This window comes from Mirounga angustirostris, unplaced genomic scaffold, assembly GCF_029215605.1.
Source record: "Mirounga angustirostris isolate CCGP_5_RB_7025 unplaced genomic scaffold, mMirAng1.0.hap1 SCAF_8, whole genome shotgun sequence".
NCBI classification, from domain to species: Eukaryota; Metazoa; Chordata; class Mammalia; order Carnivora; family Phocidae; genus Mirounga; species Mirounga angustirostris.
The window spans coordinates 47665872-47687248 of NW_026991716.1; the positions used below are offsets into that span (position 1 = coordinate 47665872).

Genomic DNA, 21377 nt, shown 5'->3' on the forward strand with positions numbered 1-21377 from the left:
ATGCCTTCTGCATAAAGCTTAATTATTTCTAGCTTTTGACTTAAAGTGAGAGATGTTTCACCAGAATACTCAGAGGCCACTGTAGATTTATTAATTGGCCTAATTTCAATATTGTCATGTCTCAGGGGACAGGGAGGCCTAAGGAGGGGAAGAGAGACCAGCGACTGGCCAGTCTGTGGAGCAATCAACAGACACATTTATTAAGTTTGCAGTCTTATATGGGCACAGTACATGGTACCAAAACAAATACCATAGTAACAGCAAAGATCACTGATCAAAGATCACCATAACAAATGTGATAATAATGAGAAAGTTGGAAATATTACAAGAATTACCAAAATGTGACACAAAGTGAGCAAACACTGTTGGAAAAATGGCACTGATGGACTTGCTAGATACAGTGCTGCCACAGACCTTCATTTGTCGAAATGCAGTATCTGGGGGTGCCTGGCTGGCCCAGTCAGTAGAGTATGCAACTCTTGATCTTGGGGTTGTGAGTTTGAGCCCCAAGTTGCGTGCAGAGATTACTTAAAAATAAAATCTTTTAAAAAATGCAGTGTCTGCAAAGCACAATAAAGCAAAACACAGTGAAACAAGGTATGGCTGTAATGCAAACCAGGACACTGTAATTGTACAGAAAGGAGAGTGCTATGGTGGGGGGTAGTGCAGTGGTGTAATAGGTAAAGAAGCGGGGTGCCTGGGTGGCTCAGTCGTTAAGCGTCTGCCTTCGGCTCAGGTCATGATTCCAGGGTCCTGGGATCGAGTCCCACATCGGGCTCCCGGCTCGGCAGGAAGCCTGCTTCTCCCTCTCCCACTCCCCCTGCTTGTGTTCCTGCTCTCGCTATCTCTCTCTCTGTCAAATAAATAAATAAAAATCTGGAGAAAAAAAATAGGTAAAGAAGCGCCTGAAAGGAAAGGCTCCCCAGGGGAAATCTGAACTGGGGCATGAAGGATGAAGAAGAGCTGGCCAGTGGCATCAGTGGTGGGCATTCCAGGCATGTACACAAGCACAAAGGCCTGAAAGAATGGCAGAATTAATGGAATACATAAAAAGTGGCAGGGTTAGGCGGTGGTTGGGAATAGTGATGGAGACACACAGGTAGGGACCAGAGGAAAGGTCTCCCGTATCCTACAAAGGTGCCTGTAGAAGATAATGAGCACCCAGAGTAGGAAGTGGCCAGGCCACTTCTGAGCCCCAACAGAGAGGGAACCCAGCAGGTGGAGGAGGTTGCAAGGAGCAAGAAGGGCAGTGGGCATACCTGGTATAAGCAGTTACATCTGGTACTAGGAGATGGGAGACTGGCCCAGGCACCGCACTGCTCATCCATCCATACAGCTCCTCTCCGAAAGTGAAATGGTTACTTATGGACACTTGACATTGTTTGCAGTATGCTTCAGGGGACCACAACACTCACAGAAACAGGTCGTTTCGTTATTTTATTTAACATTACCGAAAAGGAGATGCATTCTGGGTAGTCTTCACCCCTCAAAACTAGGTAACCAAAACCAAACCTTAAAAATGCATACTTTGGTTGTGATTTCTTTTTAAAAAGAAAATGTAAATATACATTTTTTTACTAAAATGTCAAATTATTGCTATAATGTAGGTTTTACCTGTTCTTCTCTATTTTTTCTTACAGTAATTATCTTTAATTTTTCTAAATCATCTTAAAGGAGCATCTGAAATAAAACTTTAAGATTGGACCCCTAAATAGTCCAAAACACGATGTAACATTTTTAACGCTTTCTTATATAAACATTACCTGAATTCATGGTACAGATATCATACTCATATTATTAAAATAGAGTTAAATAATAGTTCATATTAAGATAGAACTTTAAATTCCAATTCCATTGTAATCTAATTAAAACTTTGTAAAGCAGTTGGGAAAGGTATTATGAGGATTCCCAGAAATGAACCAAAAATCTTAAATTCCGTTTCAGTTTTCAAAGTCTGCATTAAAATCAAATATAAGGTAGAAAAAATATATATTACTAAGTTAGAATCCTTTTGTGAGTTTTTAAAATATTACTAGTACTTTAATGTCCATGTTTTTTCTCTTCAAAGCGCTGTCCAACTACTGTCCATTTTTGTATTTATCCTTTTTAAATTGAGAGATGGAAAGTCAGGAAATCACCTCCCATCCACCTTTTTTCATGAAGAAAATTACAATGAGTAGTTTAATGTCTTGGGCATGATGGGGTTTTGGGATATAGGTGAGGTTCAACGGGGTGGAGTCCAGAGCCGACGACTAAGAAAGAATTCTTTTTTTTTTTTTTTTTTAAAGATTTTCTTTATGTATTCATGAGAGACAGAGAGAGAGAGGCAGAGGGAGAAGCAGGCTCCCAAGGAGCAGGGAGCCCGATGCGGGACTCGATCCCACGACCCTGGGATCATGACCTGAGCCGAAGGCAGACGCTTAACCATCTGAGCCACCCAGGTGCCCTAAGAAAGAATTCTTGATGTCGATTCCACACGAAGAGCAATGGAGCTGCCCTACGTGTGCCACTCATGACAGAAGCCCTATTCTTGAGATGTCTTTGGTGCAAAATGGTGGTTTATTAAAGCACAGGGACAGGACCCGTGGGCAGAAAGAAGGGCTGGCCCAGGGTCATGAGGGGTGGCTGATTATATACCATGGGGTTGGGGAAGGTTAGGAAAAGGGAGGTTTCAAAAGGATTTTTGTATGTTAAAGAAGACTCACAGGATACCGGAGGCCTTGCCATCGTCAAGGTTGTTTACCCCTCTAGTAAGGCATTAACATTACGATAGTTGGGAACTTCCTGGAAGAATGTCACACATGTCCCACCCAGGAGTGGGGGTTGGGGGGAGGTTGCAGGGTGTCAGCTTATGCTTTGTCTTCAGCCAGCCTTCTGTTCCCTCATCAGGCATGGCCACACAGCTAATTGAGGAGAGCAAATATGGAACAGCCAGACCCCCTGACTCCCAGACCATTCTCTTTTCCCTTAACCTTGCTGAACAGAAGGAAATTGGTGCCATACATCTGGGCCTAAAGAACTGCTCATTCAGTAAATAATGATTAGGTGCATAAATATTTTATATGCTGCGTATCATTTTAGACATGGGAACCTGTACACTACACAGAACGGAGCTGGACACGAATGGGGGAGTGAGTGGAGTAAACCAACGATCAGGACCCCAGGACAGAATTGTGCTAGGGGAGGAGGCCAGGGTAGATGGTTGCTGGGGAGAGTCTTAAACCTGGCCTAGGGGTTAGGAAAGACTTCCTGGCGAGCTTCTGGGCAGAACGTTGATGAGCTGGGGTTGCTGGACTGGAGGGTTGTCATTGTGTGCAGAAGTAGGCACTGGAGATAATGAGTGTGGCACTTTTTTTTTTTTTTTAAGATTTTATTTATTTATTTGACAGAGACAGAGCGAGAGAGGGAACACAAGCAGGGGGAGTGGGAGAGGGAGAAGCAGGCTTCCTGCGGAGCAGGGAGCCCGATGTGGGGCTCGATCCCAGGACCCTGGGATCGTGACCTGAGCTGAAGGCAGACGCTTAACGACTGAGCCACTCAGGTGCCCCGAGTGTGGCACTTTTGAAAAACTCCCAGTATTATCATCCAGGCTATCAACTGTGGCCTGGGGGTGTGGATCCTCTCTGGGAGAGGAAGCTGGGAGTGGAAGGAAGTCAACAGAAGTAGGCCTGTTAAGGGCTTAGAGTTTGTGTTGTAAACAAGCAATGCTGAGCTGCTAGGGGATAGGTGGAGGGGAGTGGTGATCAGATTTCCATTTTTAAACTATCACCCTGAAGTGCTTTGGAGAAGAGAGGGTCTGGGGGACATGAGGCAGGGGAACTTGAGAAAAAAAGGTCAGTTATGACACTGCTGTTATCCTCTGCATAAGTTCATTTTGAAGGCCTGAATAGAGAGCAGTAGAAATAGAAAGAATGAATGGATTCCAGAAATGTTCAGATAAAATCAACCGACCCTAAATGACTGACTGGATGTAGGCGAAAGGTCAAATCTGGGTTGAAGAAGTTGAAGATGTTGAATTTGAAGTGCCTGGGGAATATTCAGTTGGAAATCCAGAGCCACTGGATAATTGAATCCAGATTTCAGGGAAGATCTGGCTGCAGATGTATGTGTGGGAATCATCTGATACAGGTGCTAGCTGAAGCCAAGGCTGTGGGAGAAGTACCCGCATGAGAGGGACTGTGGATATGGAAAAGGGAGCAGATGGTGGACCCCTGGGAACACCACAGTTGACAGGGGTGGTGGGACAAAAAAAACAGGCAAGACCAGAGAGCATTGTATCACTTAAGCCAAGAGAGGGGGCATTGGTCAGCAGTATGAATCGCCACAGCTCAGGTGAGACAAGGATTGATCAAGCTAGCAGCTTTCTGCAACATCAAATCTAAACTTTCACTAATGCCATGGCACCTACCCCACTCGCGGCCTTATTACTCCCCAATAGCCCCTCTGCCCATGGACCCACAAAGCAGCCCCTGCATTCCCTCACTCATATTCACCCCTCTCCCAGAATGCCCTGCTCCTCACCCCGTCACGTGTCTCAGCCCCAGCATGCCCCGAGTGCTCTGCTCTGGAGACTTGTTTCTATTTCACTCTACTTAACACCCAATTATATGCAGTCTGATGGTACTGGCTACAGATTCATGAAGTGTGAATCTTCTTGTAGGCTGTTTGAGGTAAGGGTCTTATTTTTATTCTTCCTTCGTGGCCTTTGTAGTCTGCGGTATTGTTGAGCAGACTGTCTTGGCTCTGGAAGAGCTCTCTGGTTGATCCAAATATGACTTGAGCTTAGCCAGTTCATGAGAATTCTTCAGGAAGATGACATTTTGGCTGTCTCAGCAGAGGAGCTGGGGCATACCCTGTGCACAAGAGATCATTCTAAGGTAACATCTTGGTTGACTGATGGCCACATCAGCTCAGGGAGGAGTGCATGGGGACAGAGGCCAGGAATGAAGGGGAGACCCTTACTCAGAGCCAGCACCAGGAAGGCTGGAGATGTGTGCCTGCACCAACATCATGAGGCCAGTATGTGGTTTCCTTCCAGACAGGCTCTCAAACTTTACAGCTGGGCCTTTGAAGCCTATTTCTAGAAGCACAGCACACTCTGGCCCAGTGACAGTAGTGTTGTCTATGGGGATAGCCACTGGACAGGAGCTTCTGAAGTTAATGATACAAAAATTACACCCTATCACCACTGCTGTGGCTGTGGTGGCTGCTCTCAGATGAAGGGAAGAGTATATGGCAGGGGAAGGGGCAGTTGCTAAGCACAGGACAAAGAAATAATCCCCTCTCTTTCTGACCATTAGTTTAGAATTTTTCATGACCTGCACTTCCAAAGAGGAATTTAGATCCTTTTCACCCACAGATAGATGACCTAGATCTTGGTAGCATTCTCATCACTGACAGAGATAAGGGATCATATCTTGAGTCAGAGGCCATTACCGTAGTGTCCCAGCAACAACCGGTCTCTCTGTGGGTGTTGGGCTGCACACTCCAGAGGATGGAGTAATTAAGGAGACCCTGAGGCTGGTGTGGCGGCATTTTATTTATTTATTTATTTATTTATTTATTTATTTATTTATTTATTTATTTATTTATTTATTTTTAAAGATTTTATTTATTTATTTGAGAGAGAGAGAATGAGAGAGAGAGCACATGAGAGGGAGGAGGGTCAGAGGGAGAAGCAGACTCCCTGCCGAGCAGGGAGCCTGATGCGGGACTCGATCCTGCGACTCCAGGATCATGACCTGAGCCGAAGGCAGTCGCCCAACCAACTGAGCCACCCAGGCGCCCTGGTGTGGCGGCATTTTAAAGATCCTTGGAAAAGAAAGCCTCATTTGCAAGAGAAATAATGATTCTGCCAATTTTTTTTCCTGTGCATCCTTTCCTTTGAAGCAACCTCTCCTAGTTTATTTTCCGTAAGTATGAGAGATGTAGAAATCATTTTCTGAAAAGAACTTGTCAACATAAAGCCATGAGGTGAAGTTGGTGATATGAAGACTGGAGGAACTCTTGGGGTCAGAGCTCTGCAGATGGAGCTTTCTGGAAAATGACAATAAAGTAGCATCATGATCTGTCCTTTCTCCCTCAGAACAGACAGATGCCAGTTGATTCCCAGGTCTGCACTGTGCTCGGTTCCAACCATTAGACAACCAAAACCCAAGTTTTCAGTCCTTAGAAATGAGCTTGTGTTACTGGTTTATAAGAACCAGCTATTGTCCTAGACACCCTATTTTGAGGAGACAAACATGAGCAGAAATCGTGCAGTCATGTGTTATTTAACTTTGGATGTGGAATTGTCTCTAACTGGTTTGGTCACCCAGAGATGATGGAAACACCCTTGATCTTAGATGGCAATGCTATGGTGGGGCCTACCGGGGAGCATCATTAGGGATTCCTTCCTCTACAGTTCATATCCCCCAGTTACTCACCTGTTTCTCCCAATCACACCAATATTTCTATCTGATTTCCTCTCCACTTCACAAGAGATGTGCCTATATCCAAAGAATACAGCTCTTTAATTCCCCAGAGCTCCAACAAAGCCCAGCTCCCCCAAGCCACATGCTTCTCAGCCAGTAGCCACGGGAAACTTGAAACATCGTCCCATGTCCCAGGCCCAGTCATGCAGTGGGTCCACTTGATTCTGGGGCCAGCATATTCCACCTGTTCCCACCTTCCCGTCCCTTTCCCTTACCCTTACCCCTGCTGTGCTCTGTCAGGAACAGCCACAGGAGGTCAGTTGGAGGAGTCTCCATCTAGAACTTAACTCCCAGGTTCTTGGATTCCCCCTGCTGGCTGACGGCGGAAGCACTGCTTAACTTTTTCTCTTTTTCTGTTTTAATAAATTAAGGTATTCTGATGACTGTTTTCTTTCTCTCACTCCCCCTCTCTTTTTGTCCTTCTGACTCCATAATCCTTAATAAGCATGTTATACTTTAGAGTCTCGCATTTAACTATCACAACCACTCATACAGTATGTAGAATTATTACTCCCATTTTACAGATGAAGAAACTGAAGCCTAGATAGCTCTATAACTTGCCCAAGGTTACCCAGGAAATGGCCCCAGACCAAGGACTGAGTCCACGTCTCCCTGAACTTTTTTTTCCATCTTACTAATTTTCGTGCCCTACATTTTAGACCTGATATTTTTTGCTTTTCAATATTGATTAAGAAATGTGAGCAGGAAGATTAAATTTTCTTCACTAAAATTAGTAGTGCCTTGAGAAGCACTTGCTGTATCTCTCCCAGCAGAAGGTCTCTGAAGCGAGGGGGCCATTTAGATAAGTCAATCAAGTTTTGAACTTCTCTGAAGAAAAGAGCCTGGGAAATACGAAGTACAGAAGGTAGCTGTATATATGCTGAAAATCCATTTCTTTACCCAAGAAATTCACATGAAAATTTGCAGCTGTTTTGTGAAATTTTTTATGAAATAGTTTCTGTGCTCTGGTTCATCTGTGTCATGGAAAAATTCCAAGTGTAGGGTAAGTAAGCATTTTTGAGGTCTGAAATTCATTGAGTACTGACTTAGGTACCCAGGAGAGACAAATCCAAAACTACTTATCTTCCAGAGCATAATTTGAAAAGAAAATCAATCCTTACAATTAGATTTTATGTTAAGTTTAGGCCATGTGTTCATTTTAACTGTTAAAGTATTTCCCAGAATACGTATTGGTCTTTACCAACCAAATTCATGACTCATTTGCCTGTCGTTACTTTGAAGTTCAAGTTAACTCTTGCTTATCTCAGCATTTCAAGTTACTGGTGAACTTAGTGGCTATTTTAAGACTGGGTGCTCAAGCAACGTAGGCTATCGTCAGTAACATCAATATTTATAATTTTTATATTTCCATATAATAAGACCTCATACGATTAGAGCCTGACGACTACATTGTAATAACACCTAGGAGACTCCAAAGCCTCTAAAGGCACCCTACTTACCCCGTGGCTGCCATTGCAACATCTCACTAGATAGGACTTCGCGTCACACCGCCCTGGGTAGCGGAGACGAAACCGGAACCTTCGGGTGGGAAGGGGTCTTGGCGCAACTCGATGGCGCCCCGGTGAGACAGAGAGGCTCGCAGAAGCTGTCTGCGGCGCCGCGGCCCCCCCTGGAAGCACCGAGCAGCCCCACAGCCCTCGCCGCCGCGCCTCCAGCGCCCGTCCGCCGGGGTGCCGATTCTCCTGTGTTCTCTGCAGGTCGCCCCGCCGGCCGCCATGACGACCGCCATCCTGGAGCGCCTGAGCACGCTGTCGGTGAGCGGGCAGCAGCTGCGCCGCCTGCCCAAGCTCCTGGAGGACGGCCTTCCCAAGATGCCCTGCACCGTCCCCGAGACCGACGTGCCGCAGCTCTTCCGGGAGCCCTACATCCACACCGGCTACCGCCCCACGGGCCGCGAGTGGCGCTACTACTTCTTCAGCCTCTTTCAGAAGCACAACGAGGTGGTCAACGTGTGGACGCACTTGCTGGCCGCCCTGGCCGTGCTCCTGCGATTCTGGGCCTTCGCCGAGGCCGAGGCCTTGCCGTGGGCCTCCGCGCGCTCGCTGCCGCTGCTCCTCTTCATCCTGTCGTCGATCACTTACCTCACGTGCAGCCTTCTGGCCCACCTGCTGCAGTCCAAGTCGGAGCTCTCGCACTACACCTTCTACTTCGTGGACTACGTGGGCGTGAGCGTCTACCAGTACGGCAGTGCCTTAGCGCACTTCTTCTACAGCTCCGACCAGGCCTGGTACGAGCTGTTCTGGCTCTTCTTCTTGCCCGCAGCTGCCTTCTGCGGCTGGCTGTCTTGCGCTGGCTGTTGCTATGCCAAGTACCGCTACCGCAGGCCTTACCCGGTCATGAGGAAGATCTGTCAAGTGGTGCCGGCAGGGCTGGCCTTCGTCCTAGACATCAGCCCCGTGGCCCACCGCGTGGCCCTGTGCCACCTGGCCGGCTGCCAGGAGCAGGCGGCCTGGTACCACACCCTCCAGATCCTCTTCTTCCTGGTCAGCGCCTACTTCTTCTCCTGCCCGGTTCCTGAGAAGTACTTCCCGGGTTCCTGTGACATTGTGGGCCATGGGCATCAGATCTTCCACGCCTTTCTGTCTGTCTGTACGCTCTCCCAGCTGGAGGCCATCCTTCTGGACTACCAGGGGCGGCAGGAGATCTTTCTGCAGCGCCATGGCCCCCTGTCTGTCTACACGGCCTGTCTTTCGTTCTTCTTCTTGGCGGCCTGCAGCGCTGCCACCGCAGCCCTCCTGAGACACAAAGTCAAGGCCAGACTGACAAAGAAAGATTCCTGAGACTGGCAGGTGGGGTGAGGTGTGGAGGCAGGCTGTCTGATTTGGGGAAAACTCAGTGCAACAAGAGGAGCTGACTTTTTGTTTTTAAGAGTTGCTTTTCAATTAACACAAGTTTCCAAGGGTATGCTATGGAATGGGAAAGCCAAAGGATTCAAGAATTTTGTTGTTAATAGTTGTTGCTAATAAAAGGAGTATTACTTTTCCCTCCGTGTCATAGCCTTACAAGATACAGGAAAGGAAGGGACGTTGGCTAGGATTCATGGGACACTGAATTAAGGACAATCTTTCTGCCTGAAAATTTAGTGGAATTCTGACTTTGGCCTGCAGGGGCAAGTCCTGGAGCTAAAGGGAGAACAAAGTTGGACTGGAAAGTAAGTACGTGGCTGGTCCACACCGTATTGGAATGGCCATCCTACTATATTGGTTTTTGGTAATTGAGTAAACTGACCCAAGAACTTGGTTTCATTTGGATTTCAGATGATCCAGGGTGGAGAAGTCAGAATCTTCAAGATGATTCAATGAAACCCTTAGACATAATGAATTACTCGGTTCATCTGAGTTCTGGTCCCTCCTGTCTTGCCCACTCTGACACTGACCCTTTTCTCAGGATGACGTCTGCCTGGCTGTTTTCTCTACAGTGTACTCCCATCTGTACCTTGCATGGTAATATAGAGGACTATGAAGTCGTCATATTTCCAGGAAATGCTTGGATCCATGTGGACATTCAGGAAGTTTATTTTCATATACTACTAAATGGTACTAGAAAGTACAGTGCCAAGAGCCAGCAGGAGGCCCAGCCAACAAGCGTGGGTACTGTTTTGTGTCATGAGACCCTTCTGTTTTATACCTGTGGACTGCAGTACTTGAGATCTATCAGGGCTGCCTTACAGGCCAGAAAATCTGGGGCTTGTGCTAGGGAGTTTTCTCCAGATTTGGACCAGCATGTTTAAAAAACAAAAAACAAAACAAACAAAAAAAACCCCTAATAGAGTGAATTGGTTCTGGTCCTTCTAGGGATCTGATTATTTCAAGAGGAACCCAAGGTCCGGCCTCTTAACTAGATGCTGCCATGTAAAGGACCCACATAACTACCCTAGTTCAGGGTCCTCAGGCTGGAGGTTATGCCCCAACTTAGAGCTGAATCCTTAAAATAATCAAACCCCAGGACAGATGAGCATGTGTGATCATTGTGGGTTGGTCCCTGAAGGCTCCTTTGGGTAAGAATGGTGAACCAGATACCCTGTAGCTAGAATTTTCTGTTGCCCAGTAGCTTCTGTGGAATAAGTGGTACTTGTGATTGATGTGTTCTAGTCACACAGCCCTCTCTGAGGACCAATTTATGTACTAATCCAGTGAAGGGGGCTGTGTTGATGGAGGAGCCATGGAAGTCTTCTCAGAGGCTATGTTTCCTATCAGTATAAGGTCCCTTTTACTACAAAGAGAAGTACTTTGTTTTCACTCCAGTTTGATGAATCTCTTCTATTAATAGGTTATTTTATCTTCAGGTCTTTGTTTTCTTCCTTTCTCTGAGCGATTTGTGGATTTTGTGCCTTATAAATGGAAACATACGAACACTTAATAGATGGCCATGTGGAATTTTCAGTTTTGGGTTATTGGGATAAGAAAAAAAGAATGCATTGCTTTTGAGCCAGTGGATGAAAGAAACGTCAGAAAACCAGGATTACTTATAAATCAAAAGGCACTGTCAACCAAAAACAAAAAACAAAAAAAAGAAGACACTGTCAGTCTGCATTTGGCAAAACAAAGCAAAACAAAAAACACAGCATCAACTGAAGCTTTCCTATAATCTTCATATCAAGAAAGCATATGTCTTGTCTGCTACATGGATTTCCTAGATGGATTTCTCTGTTAATCCTTAAATACCTGAACTTCTGTGCTACCCAAGTGTCTTACCTAAGCTTCTGGTGTCTAGGCCAAATTCATCACAAATAAAGTTGGCAGAACTGAAGCCAGGTGAACTAAACAAGGGAGTGGGGGAGTTGTACAAACACATTGCAAGAAGAGGGTCAGTTTAAAATGGGGACTAGAAAATGTTTGAAATGTTCATTTTTATGGATTCAAAGACCATATTCTTCTAAAAGTTGGGAGGAAAGTGTAAGTCAGGCTCTTGAATATGGCGGTGGTCCTGCTGGACAGAGATCTTCAGGCCAGATGCAGGTATTTTTTAGAAAATAAGAAATAGGGCAGCAACAGCAGTCTTTAAATGTAGTCGACAGACCGAGGTCAGCTGACCCAGTCTAAACGGTCTGTGACAAGTTCAGATAGATGAAACTCTTTAAGATATTGCCATGAAATTATTACTCTAATTTACACAGGTATTGGTCCCTCAAGTGATAGGAAATTTTTTTTTTAAGATTTTATTTATTTATTTGACAGAGAAAGACACAGAGAGAGAGGGAACACAAACGAGGAGTGGGAGAGGGAGAAGCAGACTCCCTGCCGAGCAGGGAGCCCGATGCGGGACTCGATCCAGGGACTCCAGGATCATGACCTGAGCCGAAGGCAGTCGCCTAACCGACTGAGCCACCCAGGCGCCCGTGATAGGAAATTTTTAAAAAATAGTTTTTCACCAGAGATATTTGAGAGCATTGGGGACTAGGTATCGAATTAAAATACCAGTGTCATAAAAAACAAACAAATAAAATAATCAGTGTCTCATTAGAAATATATAAGCATAGGAAATGCAAATGTTTTAAGTTACTCAGACTTTTGAGGGACTAAATACTCCTTTTAGAACATTTTCATTAAAATGAGTGTATCAGCAAGGAACAGACCTAATTTATTAAAAGAAATAATTAAGTATTTGATAAAGGAGATGATTGTTTTACTCCCCCATAGCCTCCCCTACAGTTGACATCTGGAAATTCTGCCAGTTCTCTCTCTATATTAAAATGTAAATGCCTCTGGAAAACCTAAACTATCAGTCATTTACATCTTGTGAATAAAAATTCTGATGGAGTTGTATGAGGCCCTACTCAAGGTAAGGAGATGGGGCATCTGGACACAGCCGACTGGGGACATATTTGCCTATTTCCCTCTTGCCTAGTACTTTCTGACTTATATTTACTAATGAGCTAATGTCAGTACTCCTCAGATGTTAGTTTCATTTCCCACCTCTGCTGAAAGCACTTCACTGAATAACAATATTCTCAGTCCTCTGTTGGAAGCCTGAAATAGTAGGAGCTGAGGTTGTGGAACGAAGGTCGCTCATTCCTGACTCCTATCCACAAATGGTACCTTAATCCTTAGCAGGTTCTTCAGATGCTGCACTGTAGGTTCAAGTGGACCCTCCAGATGGCGCTCATGTCTTACTCGGCGTGGCTATTGTATCCAAGTCTTTGGGCTATTAATTGTATGGGTCCTAGTGTTTTGCTTGATTGCTTGGCAAAGAAAAAATGGAACTATTTTCTGTTAATATAAATCTACTTACACGAGTGACCATTAAACAGATTTTGTATATATGGATTGTTGTACTGTCAACAACTATCTTGTTTCTTTGACAAGGCCTACCTTAAAGAAAGGTTTTATCTAGACAAACATTGCCAGGAGGAGGAGGTCAGGACACTTTATATCCACCTAGAAGTAGGAAAGTACAAAATCTTTAAAAATCTCCATACCCCAGCCCCCCAAATATACACACATACCCTAAATCCCCACTTGTGAAAAGATCATATTGCCACCCTGACCCCACAAAAGGTATGGAGTTGATTTCTCTGAGGATTTCCATCTAATTGAATAAATACTTCTAGTTTCATGGGAAATAGTGTTAAATGTTTTCAAAATTTTGAATTGATGGACTACATTTTTAAAATACAAAACTTATGAATTATAATTGTACTATAATAGCTACCATAATGAATGTGTTGTGAAATGTGGCACCTATCTACCAAAGGATTTTGTAGCCTGTTATATTTAATAGCTGTGAAAAAAAGTCATTCTCCAGACTGCTCCAGCTTCAAGCCACGGTACTGTCACCACAGTGAGAAGACAACATTTGTCTGGCTGGAGGCACCACTGATAGGATTATGGATATCCCTCTTGCCCTAACCCTTTTTATGACCCATGGGGGCTGTAGGCAGCTTGCAAATGGCTTCTGTTGTCACTATTAATAGTTTAACCACTCTTCAGTTACTGATTCATCAAGTATTTATGAGCACCTATTGGTGGCAGGTACCCATGTTGGCTCTGGAGATACCACAGTGAGGAAGAGAAAGCAGGGACCCTTCCACAGAGTTTTCAGACCGCTAACTGAACCAGCATCTTCCCACGTTGGGCCATCACAGGATCTCCCTCTAGGTCTTGGTCTCCTAGTCACAACCGGAGGGCCAGATGGCCAGCCAGACCCAGGGGAGGCTGGGACTTGCTCTGTACCAGAACATTTTTAAAAGGATTGAGATCTCTCCCTTTGCCCCCCAGAGACTAGAAATATCTCTCCCACCAGCAAGGCTGTCACCTATGGTCAGACCTCAACCCTTGTTACTCCCATTGCTTCTCTAGCCCTTTACACTGTCCTCTAGTGTTTAATTCAGTCTCAGACACACTTCTCACCATCTGGACACAGAGTAGCCCTATATTTCCACAGGCAGTAGTTAAAGTCCCAGGTAATTAAAGCGCCATCCTTCAGGGAATGTAAGGTTTCAACCTGAGTACAAGTTCCTGATTTAGTAAATTGGAAACAGCATGTTACACTCTGGCTGTCTCCTTTAACAAAAATAACCATCTTATCCCTTAAGGAACTTTTACTAAAATAATATGGAAGGAAAAGCTTTGCAATAAAAGGAAAATTCATTTAAACATTAATTTTGAGAGCATATCTATCTAAAGTAAGGGCTTTTCTTACCTAACAGGATCTCATAGGAAGAGGTACGCACTGTATTTCACACTCTAAGAGGCCTTGACCAACTCAAAGGCTACAGAGTAACACCTCAGATCTCATCGTGCATTATGCTTTCCAAAACATTTCCACATCCATTCAAGCTTCTAAATAATCATGTGAAGCAAAGCTAAAAAGATCTCCACTAAACTAGGAAACACCCTAGGAAAGTGGAATGATTGGTTCAAAGTCACATAACTCGTTGTAATGTTTAAACTCAAACGCATTTTTCCTTCAGATAAATCCAAGGGTCAGCTAATCAGAAACATCAACACCCAAATATTTGCAGAGCCCTTTACAGTGTGTAAATAGTAAAAGTAAGCACTTTTACTATTGTGCATACTTTAACCTAATCTCATTTTAACTTTTGTTCCTAAATACCTCACGAATAGCGGGGGTTGTATTGTTTCTTTGCAGGTTGAAGTGACCTACTTCACACTGTGTCCTTGGATGCCAAATAAAGCATTCTTTGCACCTCACAGTTTTCTTAGAGCCCAAAGGCGACAGGCCCAATTGGCGACAGGCCCTTGCTGGCCTAGAGTATAACATCAAATCTCACTCTCCAGTCACAGATTCTTGAAAATACTTTGATTCCTTGGATAAGAAATTCATCTGGTACTGATAATCTTGCCAGGGTTATGCAAACCCTCCCTCTCCTCTTTCCCTAGGGATTGTCAGTTATTCAAACAATCCGTTCTCCCAGGGACTTTGACAGTGGTTTGACTTTGAATATGGGATTTAAAAAAAAAAATTCTTCTCTGCCTTATAAAAGAGTTATACAGACTTAGCAGAAAGTCCCCCAAAAGTCCTTATTTCTCATTTTCAAGTAATATGTGCTAATTAAAGAAAATGCAGAAAAATGGGGGGAAAAAGATAATCCACGGGCCCATCATGAAAATAAATCTCTCCAGGGGAAAAATAAGGCTATGGTGAAATGTCATCAGTGATAGGTAAATTAGCTAGTGTCACATAAAATTATGCTTCCTGAAGAAAAACAAATTGGGAACGAGAAATTTTAAGCAACCTAATACTTTCATTCTATAAAGTACAAAATCAACGGTCTCTGGCTCGATTTACGGGAATACCAAGATAGTTACATTACACCCCCTTCTGACATTACACTATGTCGGTAATTTGATGATGCTGTGGCTGAGATATTGGCTCACGACAAAGCCGTTGATACGTTATCTTGTGTTGAAAGAATTCTTTGAAACGCTTCTCCTGACTCAAGCCCTCTGAGAGTGCCCTGCTAGAAAGACCTTCACTGGAGGGGAGGCCTCACCTGCTGAACTGGTGAGTATCCGGATTCACTGGCAGCCACTCCACAAACTCTGACCACCACTCGGTGCCAAGCCCTGTTCTAGGAATACAGCAATGGACAAAACACACAAATCCTTGCCCTTGGGGAGCTTACATTCAGGGGCTGGAGGTAGGGGTAAGACAGACAATGAACCAAATAAGTAAGTTATATAGAATATTAGAAGGCGATGGTGCCAAGAAACAGAAAGCAAGGAAGAATAGGCCAGAGGGGCAGGGTGGGCAGGATCAGGGAAGACTCCAGAAAGGTGAGAGAGTTGGCTCTGTTTCTCTCCCAGGCAGAGGGAAGAAGTGCAAGGGCCCTGAGGCCAGAGTACACTAGGAATAGCAGGAGGCCAGCATGAATGGAGAGAGGGAGGGCAGTAGGAGATGCAGATTGTGAGAGCCTTGTAAGCACTTTGGCTCTTACTGTGACTTCAGGACAGGGTATGCTGGGGAAGAATTCTGTTCGAGAAAATTCAGGGTCATTGTTTACCTACATGGACTAATTACTAATTACACATTACCTTGCCCATAGAAAACAGAGTAAATCTTGTTGCCTTCAATCTACACAAAACCAGGTTATCATTAAGTAATTCCATCTGTGGTCCTGGCCACATGGACTCGGTTCCCGTGGACACATTCTGGTGCCTGGAGGATTCTTCCCAGATTCTTCTTAGCATTTTTTTTTTTTTTTTTTAAGTGCTCAGAACACTGACCTCCACTTCCCAGATAGGCTTTGAATGTTTCCTTGTTCTCCCGACACTGGTTTGTACTCTAGGTAATCCTCTGGGCAAAAATGCAATGAAACACCCAGGGCAAAGTCTATAAACTAGGAATAATGATAACATTAACAGTTTACATTAGCTAGTGCTCACTCCTTGTCAAGTCCTTAGCCGAGCTGTTTTCTTAGATTCTTTCATTTAACCCTTCATACAACCCTATGAGATAGATGTTATTGTTGCCTCCATGTTACAAATGAGGAAACTGATAGATTGGTTAAGTTTGTCCTGGGCTACCTGGCTAGTAAGTAATGCAATCTCACAGAGACTTGGGACTTTGAATCCAGAGTCCGTATTCGTAACAACCAAAACAAAGTGAATGTAGAAGGTCTTTTGGTCTAACTTCCCCACTGCCAATTGTGTGAAATAGAAGTGTAGAATTGGGAAGGAAAGGTAATACGGATTTGTGTGTGTGTGTGTGTGTGTGCCCTCATAAATGAAATAAACCTAAAGACGCAGTTCTTGTTTCATTTCTAGACACTTGAGCCAAGCATAAGTCCTCAGGCTGTTACTGCTGAAGCAGGACCGATAGTAAAATTCTTAAATGTATTTTTGTGCTAGAATCCAATGCAGACCTAGTCACATGACAAATGTCAGTCTCAGAAGCCATCTGTGACCGTCTGGAAGAACTTCGAGGACTCAAACCAGCTTTAAGAACCACCGACTATCCTGATTATTTCCCTACACTTCTCTAGTGAATCCTTCCTTATCTTCAGGACCTGTTAAATATATCCTATTATTCATTAAAGTGAACTTGAGCACTATTCTGGGCTAACGCAATTTCTTTTTCTCAAAGACAACTATGGAAACATGCAAAGCATCTCCACTCAGTGTTTTTTTGTTTTTTTTTCCAGCAAGAACAAGTCATTTTGGAATCTAATTTTACCGAGGTAAAAATACCTCAGCACAAAGTTCGCATTCAATAAGTACTAGTGGCAATCATTGTCATAATTATTATTATTTCTATCACTTTATGCAGAGCAGGGTGCTGTGGGTTCTGTACAGAAGTGTCCACCCTTTCCATGGGCTCTCGGAGGTATCTCCAAGAATGGGAGCTCTCTGTCCTCGGGAAGGATTTCTCTCTACTCATAACAAATTAATACATGTTTTATTTTCCTAAGGTTCTGCATATTTTTCATCCATAGCTTTCACTTGGTTTTCAAGATGACCCTATGACCCCCAAACAATTAGTGATCATTAATTCTGGTTCAGGCTTCTCATTTTAGAGATGAAAAAAACAAAATCGCAGGTAGGTAAGTTGTTTGAGCTCACACAAATATTCATAACACAGTGAGGACACGACTATGGTTCTTAAGACCCCAACCTGGTGTTTCATTTTCTGTTCCATGCTGCATATATAAAAGGAGAAAAGGAAGACTGTTTGAGGTGTGCAATGGGAGAGGGGGTATCAAAGGCATTTCCCCATTGTTTCAAGGTTACCATTTACCTGAATTAATGGACTCCACCTGCCTGCCCACATTTGGAATCCACAACTATAGTGGATATTACTGCCACATCACTCTTATATTTCTCTTTGTCCATACTGTTAAAAGCCTTCTTAGATCAGAGATGACTGACAAGCAGGATTGCAAGGTCAATGAAGGAGGAGTATCTTTTCCATCTGAGAGAAGATGAGGTGGAGTGTAAGAAATATTCAGCTGGGAACCAGTCATTAGCTGATGGTTTCTTAATCTCTTTTGGGCTGGGGATTTCTCATCAGTAAAATGAGTGGGCTGGATAGTGTCGATCGATTTCCAAGTTTTTTGATTGTGACCATGAAAAAAATACCCGGAATATGAATGTGTATGTACATTGTTTGAAAACTTTTTCAGTAAATTATTCTTACCCATATAATATGGGATACATCCTGATAATTTATATCCTATTTCTTCCCTTTTTTAATGAAAAATTCTGACTGTTGTCACAATCCATTAAGTTGATTTTACCGCCTCCTAATGGAGACCGGCAGTTAAAAATACTGGGTCATTCCAGTGACTCAAAAGTCATTCACTCACTTAATTGGTCAATCATTGTACAACTGCTTATTGAGTATTTATGAGGTGTCAGCACTGTGTTGGGATCCGGGAAAATGGCAGTGAGCAAAACAAAGAACCTATCTTTATGATGCTTATAGCCTGTGAAATCTCTGATTCTGTGAGGTGATGTGTGATAGGCTTTTTCAGAGAGAAGGGAATGCCATCTGAATCAACTAAAGTCATAGAATGTGTCTGACTTAAGGAAGAAAAAAGCAGCAGAAACACAAGTTTTTCGGAACCCCTGGCAGGAAACCACTGAAAGGCCAAAACTAAACCCAAATTGCATGAGTTTGTGTCAAATGAAGATTTCCTGTGGGTCCTAAATCTAGGACCTAAAGTGCCCCTATAACTACTTGGAAATCCCTGATGATGTTTCTCCTTCTGCCATACTTTGCAAAGATCGAGGTGGCTTGACTGGGCATTCTTGGATACGAGGTTCCAGAAATTAAGGAGTGAGCAGTGGAAAGGAACGCTGGATAGCACTCTGACTGAGGGACACTCCCCTGCAAGGTCTTAATCACTATGGTCACACACTAGCCACACCCCCAGCACTTCAAACTTACAGGTGTAGAATTGAGTTTCTCAGAAAGCATGCTGTACCGTTTTTATCCAGCAGAGGGAAGTAGAGCACCCAAAATCATTGCATAAATATCTATGAGACACACACACACACACACACACGCCTGCTTGATATATGTCCTGTGACTTTAGGTACTGAAGAATAATATCACAGGATTGCAAACAAATTCTGGATAAAGCCAGCGCTCTGGGCAAAATCCTGAAAAAGGAGATGCCTAATTTAGGCAACTGCTTTATTTTAACCTCTGCCAGTCTGCTATCTCCCATCAGTTCCTGGGAGTCATCAACCAGCATGAGGCCCTCTTTCGGGTTTGGTCTGCTGGCAGACTGCTCTTTCCATATTTTCCTTTCCCCACGTTGTGAAACACCTGCTAAAGTCATGTGATATTTCTGTGGTCTTCTGAGTCCAGGCTTTATGCACAGCCTTCAGACCGTGGCACTTTTTACTTGAGCTGTCAGGGATGGTCAGTTTCCTGCTCTCTCCTGTATATTGCACCAAGTGGAAAATGGTGAGTGCAGACTGAAGCCTGCTCCATGCTGAGTAGTCATGTTTGGGAGAAACGGGATATAAACTCTTTAAAAAAAGATTTCATTTACTTATTTGAGAGAGTGAACAAGAGAGAGAGCACAAGCCAGGCGGTGGGGGGAGAGGGAGAGGGAGAAGCAGGCTTCCCGCTGAGCAGGGAGCCCCATGAGAGGCTTGATCCCAGGACCCTGGGATCATGACCTGAGCCAAAGGCAGCAGCTTAACCGACTGAGCCACCCAGGCGCCCTGTGATATAAACTCCTAATCATACCAAACTTCAGGGTTCAAGCAGTTTTCCGAAGCCCTACCTTTATTTTTTTTTTATCCCCCCCACCCTTCTTTACACACTTGTCCCTGTGCTTTTTAGCATTGATGCAACACGGACCAGCTTCCTCTCCTCAGGGGTGATGGCATTTTTAGGAGAATATAGACCAAGAAAAGTTTTCCTCACCATGCACTTCTAGGGTCTGAAAGTATTAAAACACACTTGGTTAGCCATTTAACTATTGTGTTCTTCTGGAACAGAAAGGCATTTGAGCAGAGGCCACTCCTCAAATAGAAACAGATGACACAATGGACAATAGGCTTAGGCATGACTTACCCTTTCCAGCCCCCATGGACTCCTTCCCTACCCAATCTAGGGAATATAGACCCAAGTGCAACCATGCAGTTAGTCCAGAAGGGCTCTTTCAAGTGTATCCTAATGCCATGGATTTACTTTTATTAAGATAGAGGGGAGGGCAGGATTATATAACTGGTAAGAGTTAAAGGTTATTATCAAGAGTCAGCAAGGATTATAGCTACCAGTGTTTCTGGATACTCAGCATCGATGAGGTGGAGAGAAGTGAGAGAGGCATCTTCAACCTCTTTAAAGGTTGAATTTACCATTTTTTTTTTAACTTACCATTTTGAAGTATTCTTCCAGTAGCTGGCTTGTATCCTAGGTCAGTGGCTAAGATATAATGCAATGGACAGATGCTTTTAAAGTTTTCAGTAAATTCAACAATGGTAATTCATCGATTTTTAAAGCATTAAATGCCTGCATTAAAGTAATAGATTAATCGAAAATTAAAAAAAATTTAAAGGTAAAAAAAGGGGAGGGGGCGCCTGGGTGGCTCAGTCGTTAAGCGTCTCCCTTCGGCTCAGGTCGTGATCCCAGGGTCCTGGGATCGAGCCCCGCATCGGGCTCCCTGCTCCGCGGGAAGCCTGCTTCTCCCTCTCCCACTCCCCCTGCTTGTGTTCCCTCTCTCGCTGTGTCTCTCTCTGTCAAATAAATAAATAAAATCTTAAAAAAGGGGGGGAGGGGACAAGAACAGGAAAACAGAAGTAGTGAGAGAGGAGAGGTTAGCGGAAAATAAACTGGGCGGGATGTGGTAGACAGCCACATAACTGCTTCAGGTGCCATCAGTGGATTCATGTCCTTCGCCCCCTGAGCTTCATGCCCATTAGTGAAGCCCAATAGGGGGATTTGCTCTGACAAGCAGCAATAAAACTAAAGCTGCTGTCTGCATTAGCACTAAACTACCCATGACGTGGAGCTATGCTTCCTGTGGCAGGCTTGCTACTCTATCATGTTCCTAAACTGGCTCATTATCAGGAACAGCTGTTATAAAAATCAGATTCCTGAACTCTATTTCAGACCTAATGAATCCCATGTCTGGGCACCAGGGTTTTGTTTGTTTTTTGTTTTTATTTTTAAACTCCTCAGTGCTGATGGATAGGTTTTTTCTTTCTTTCCTGAAGATGCTTCATGAACGAGATTATATTTCTTTAAAGGCATAATAATTTAAACAAGTTTTATAAAAATCACCAAAGGCGAGAATACCTACGATCCTGACACTATTTCACCCCGCTTGTTTGCGTCTTTATGACTTAGTTTTCTCTTCGAAGGAGACGCATTTCCCCCTGTGGGTCGTATCTTTGCACTGCAGCGGCAGATAGGTATAGAGATCAAGAGAATTGAGATAAGCACCCTATAGCCCTACAGTCA

At 44.0% G+C, this 21377-nt stretch overlaps 1 protein-coding gene across 3 annotated transcripts in view; it reads left to right on the forward strand.

The window, feature by feature from the left end:
- The window catches only part of PAQR8 (progestin and adipoQ receptor family member 8), a 124085-nt gene extending 111329 nt beyond the window's left edge, over nucleotides 1–12756 (forward strand). For all 3 annotated transcript variants that reach the window (XM_064597696.1, XM_064597697.1, XM_045867006.3), the window contains one exon: nucleotides 8192–12756. In XM_064597696.1, the coding sequence (XP_064453766.1) occupies nucleotides 8210–9274 (1065 nt within the window). In that variant the 5' untranslated portion in view covers nucleotides 8192–8209 and the 3' untranslated portion in view covers nucleotides 9275–12756. The remainder of the gene's footprint in view (nucleotides 1–8191) is intronic.
- The last annotated feature ends 8621 nt before the right edge of the window (nucleotides 12757–21377 follow it).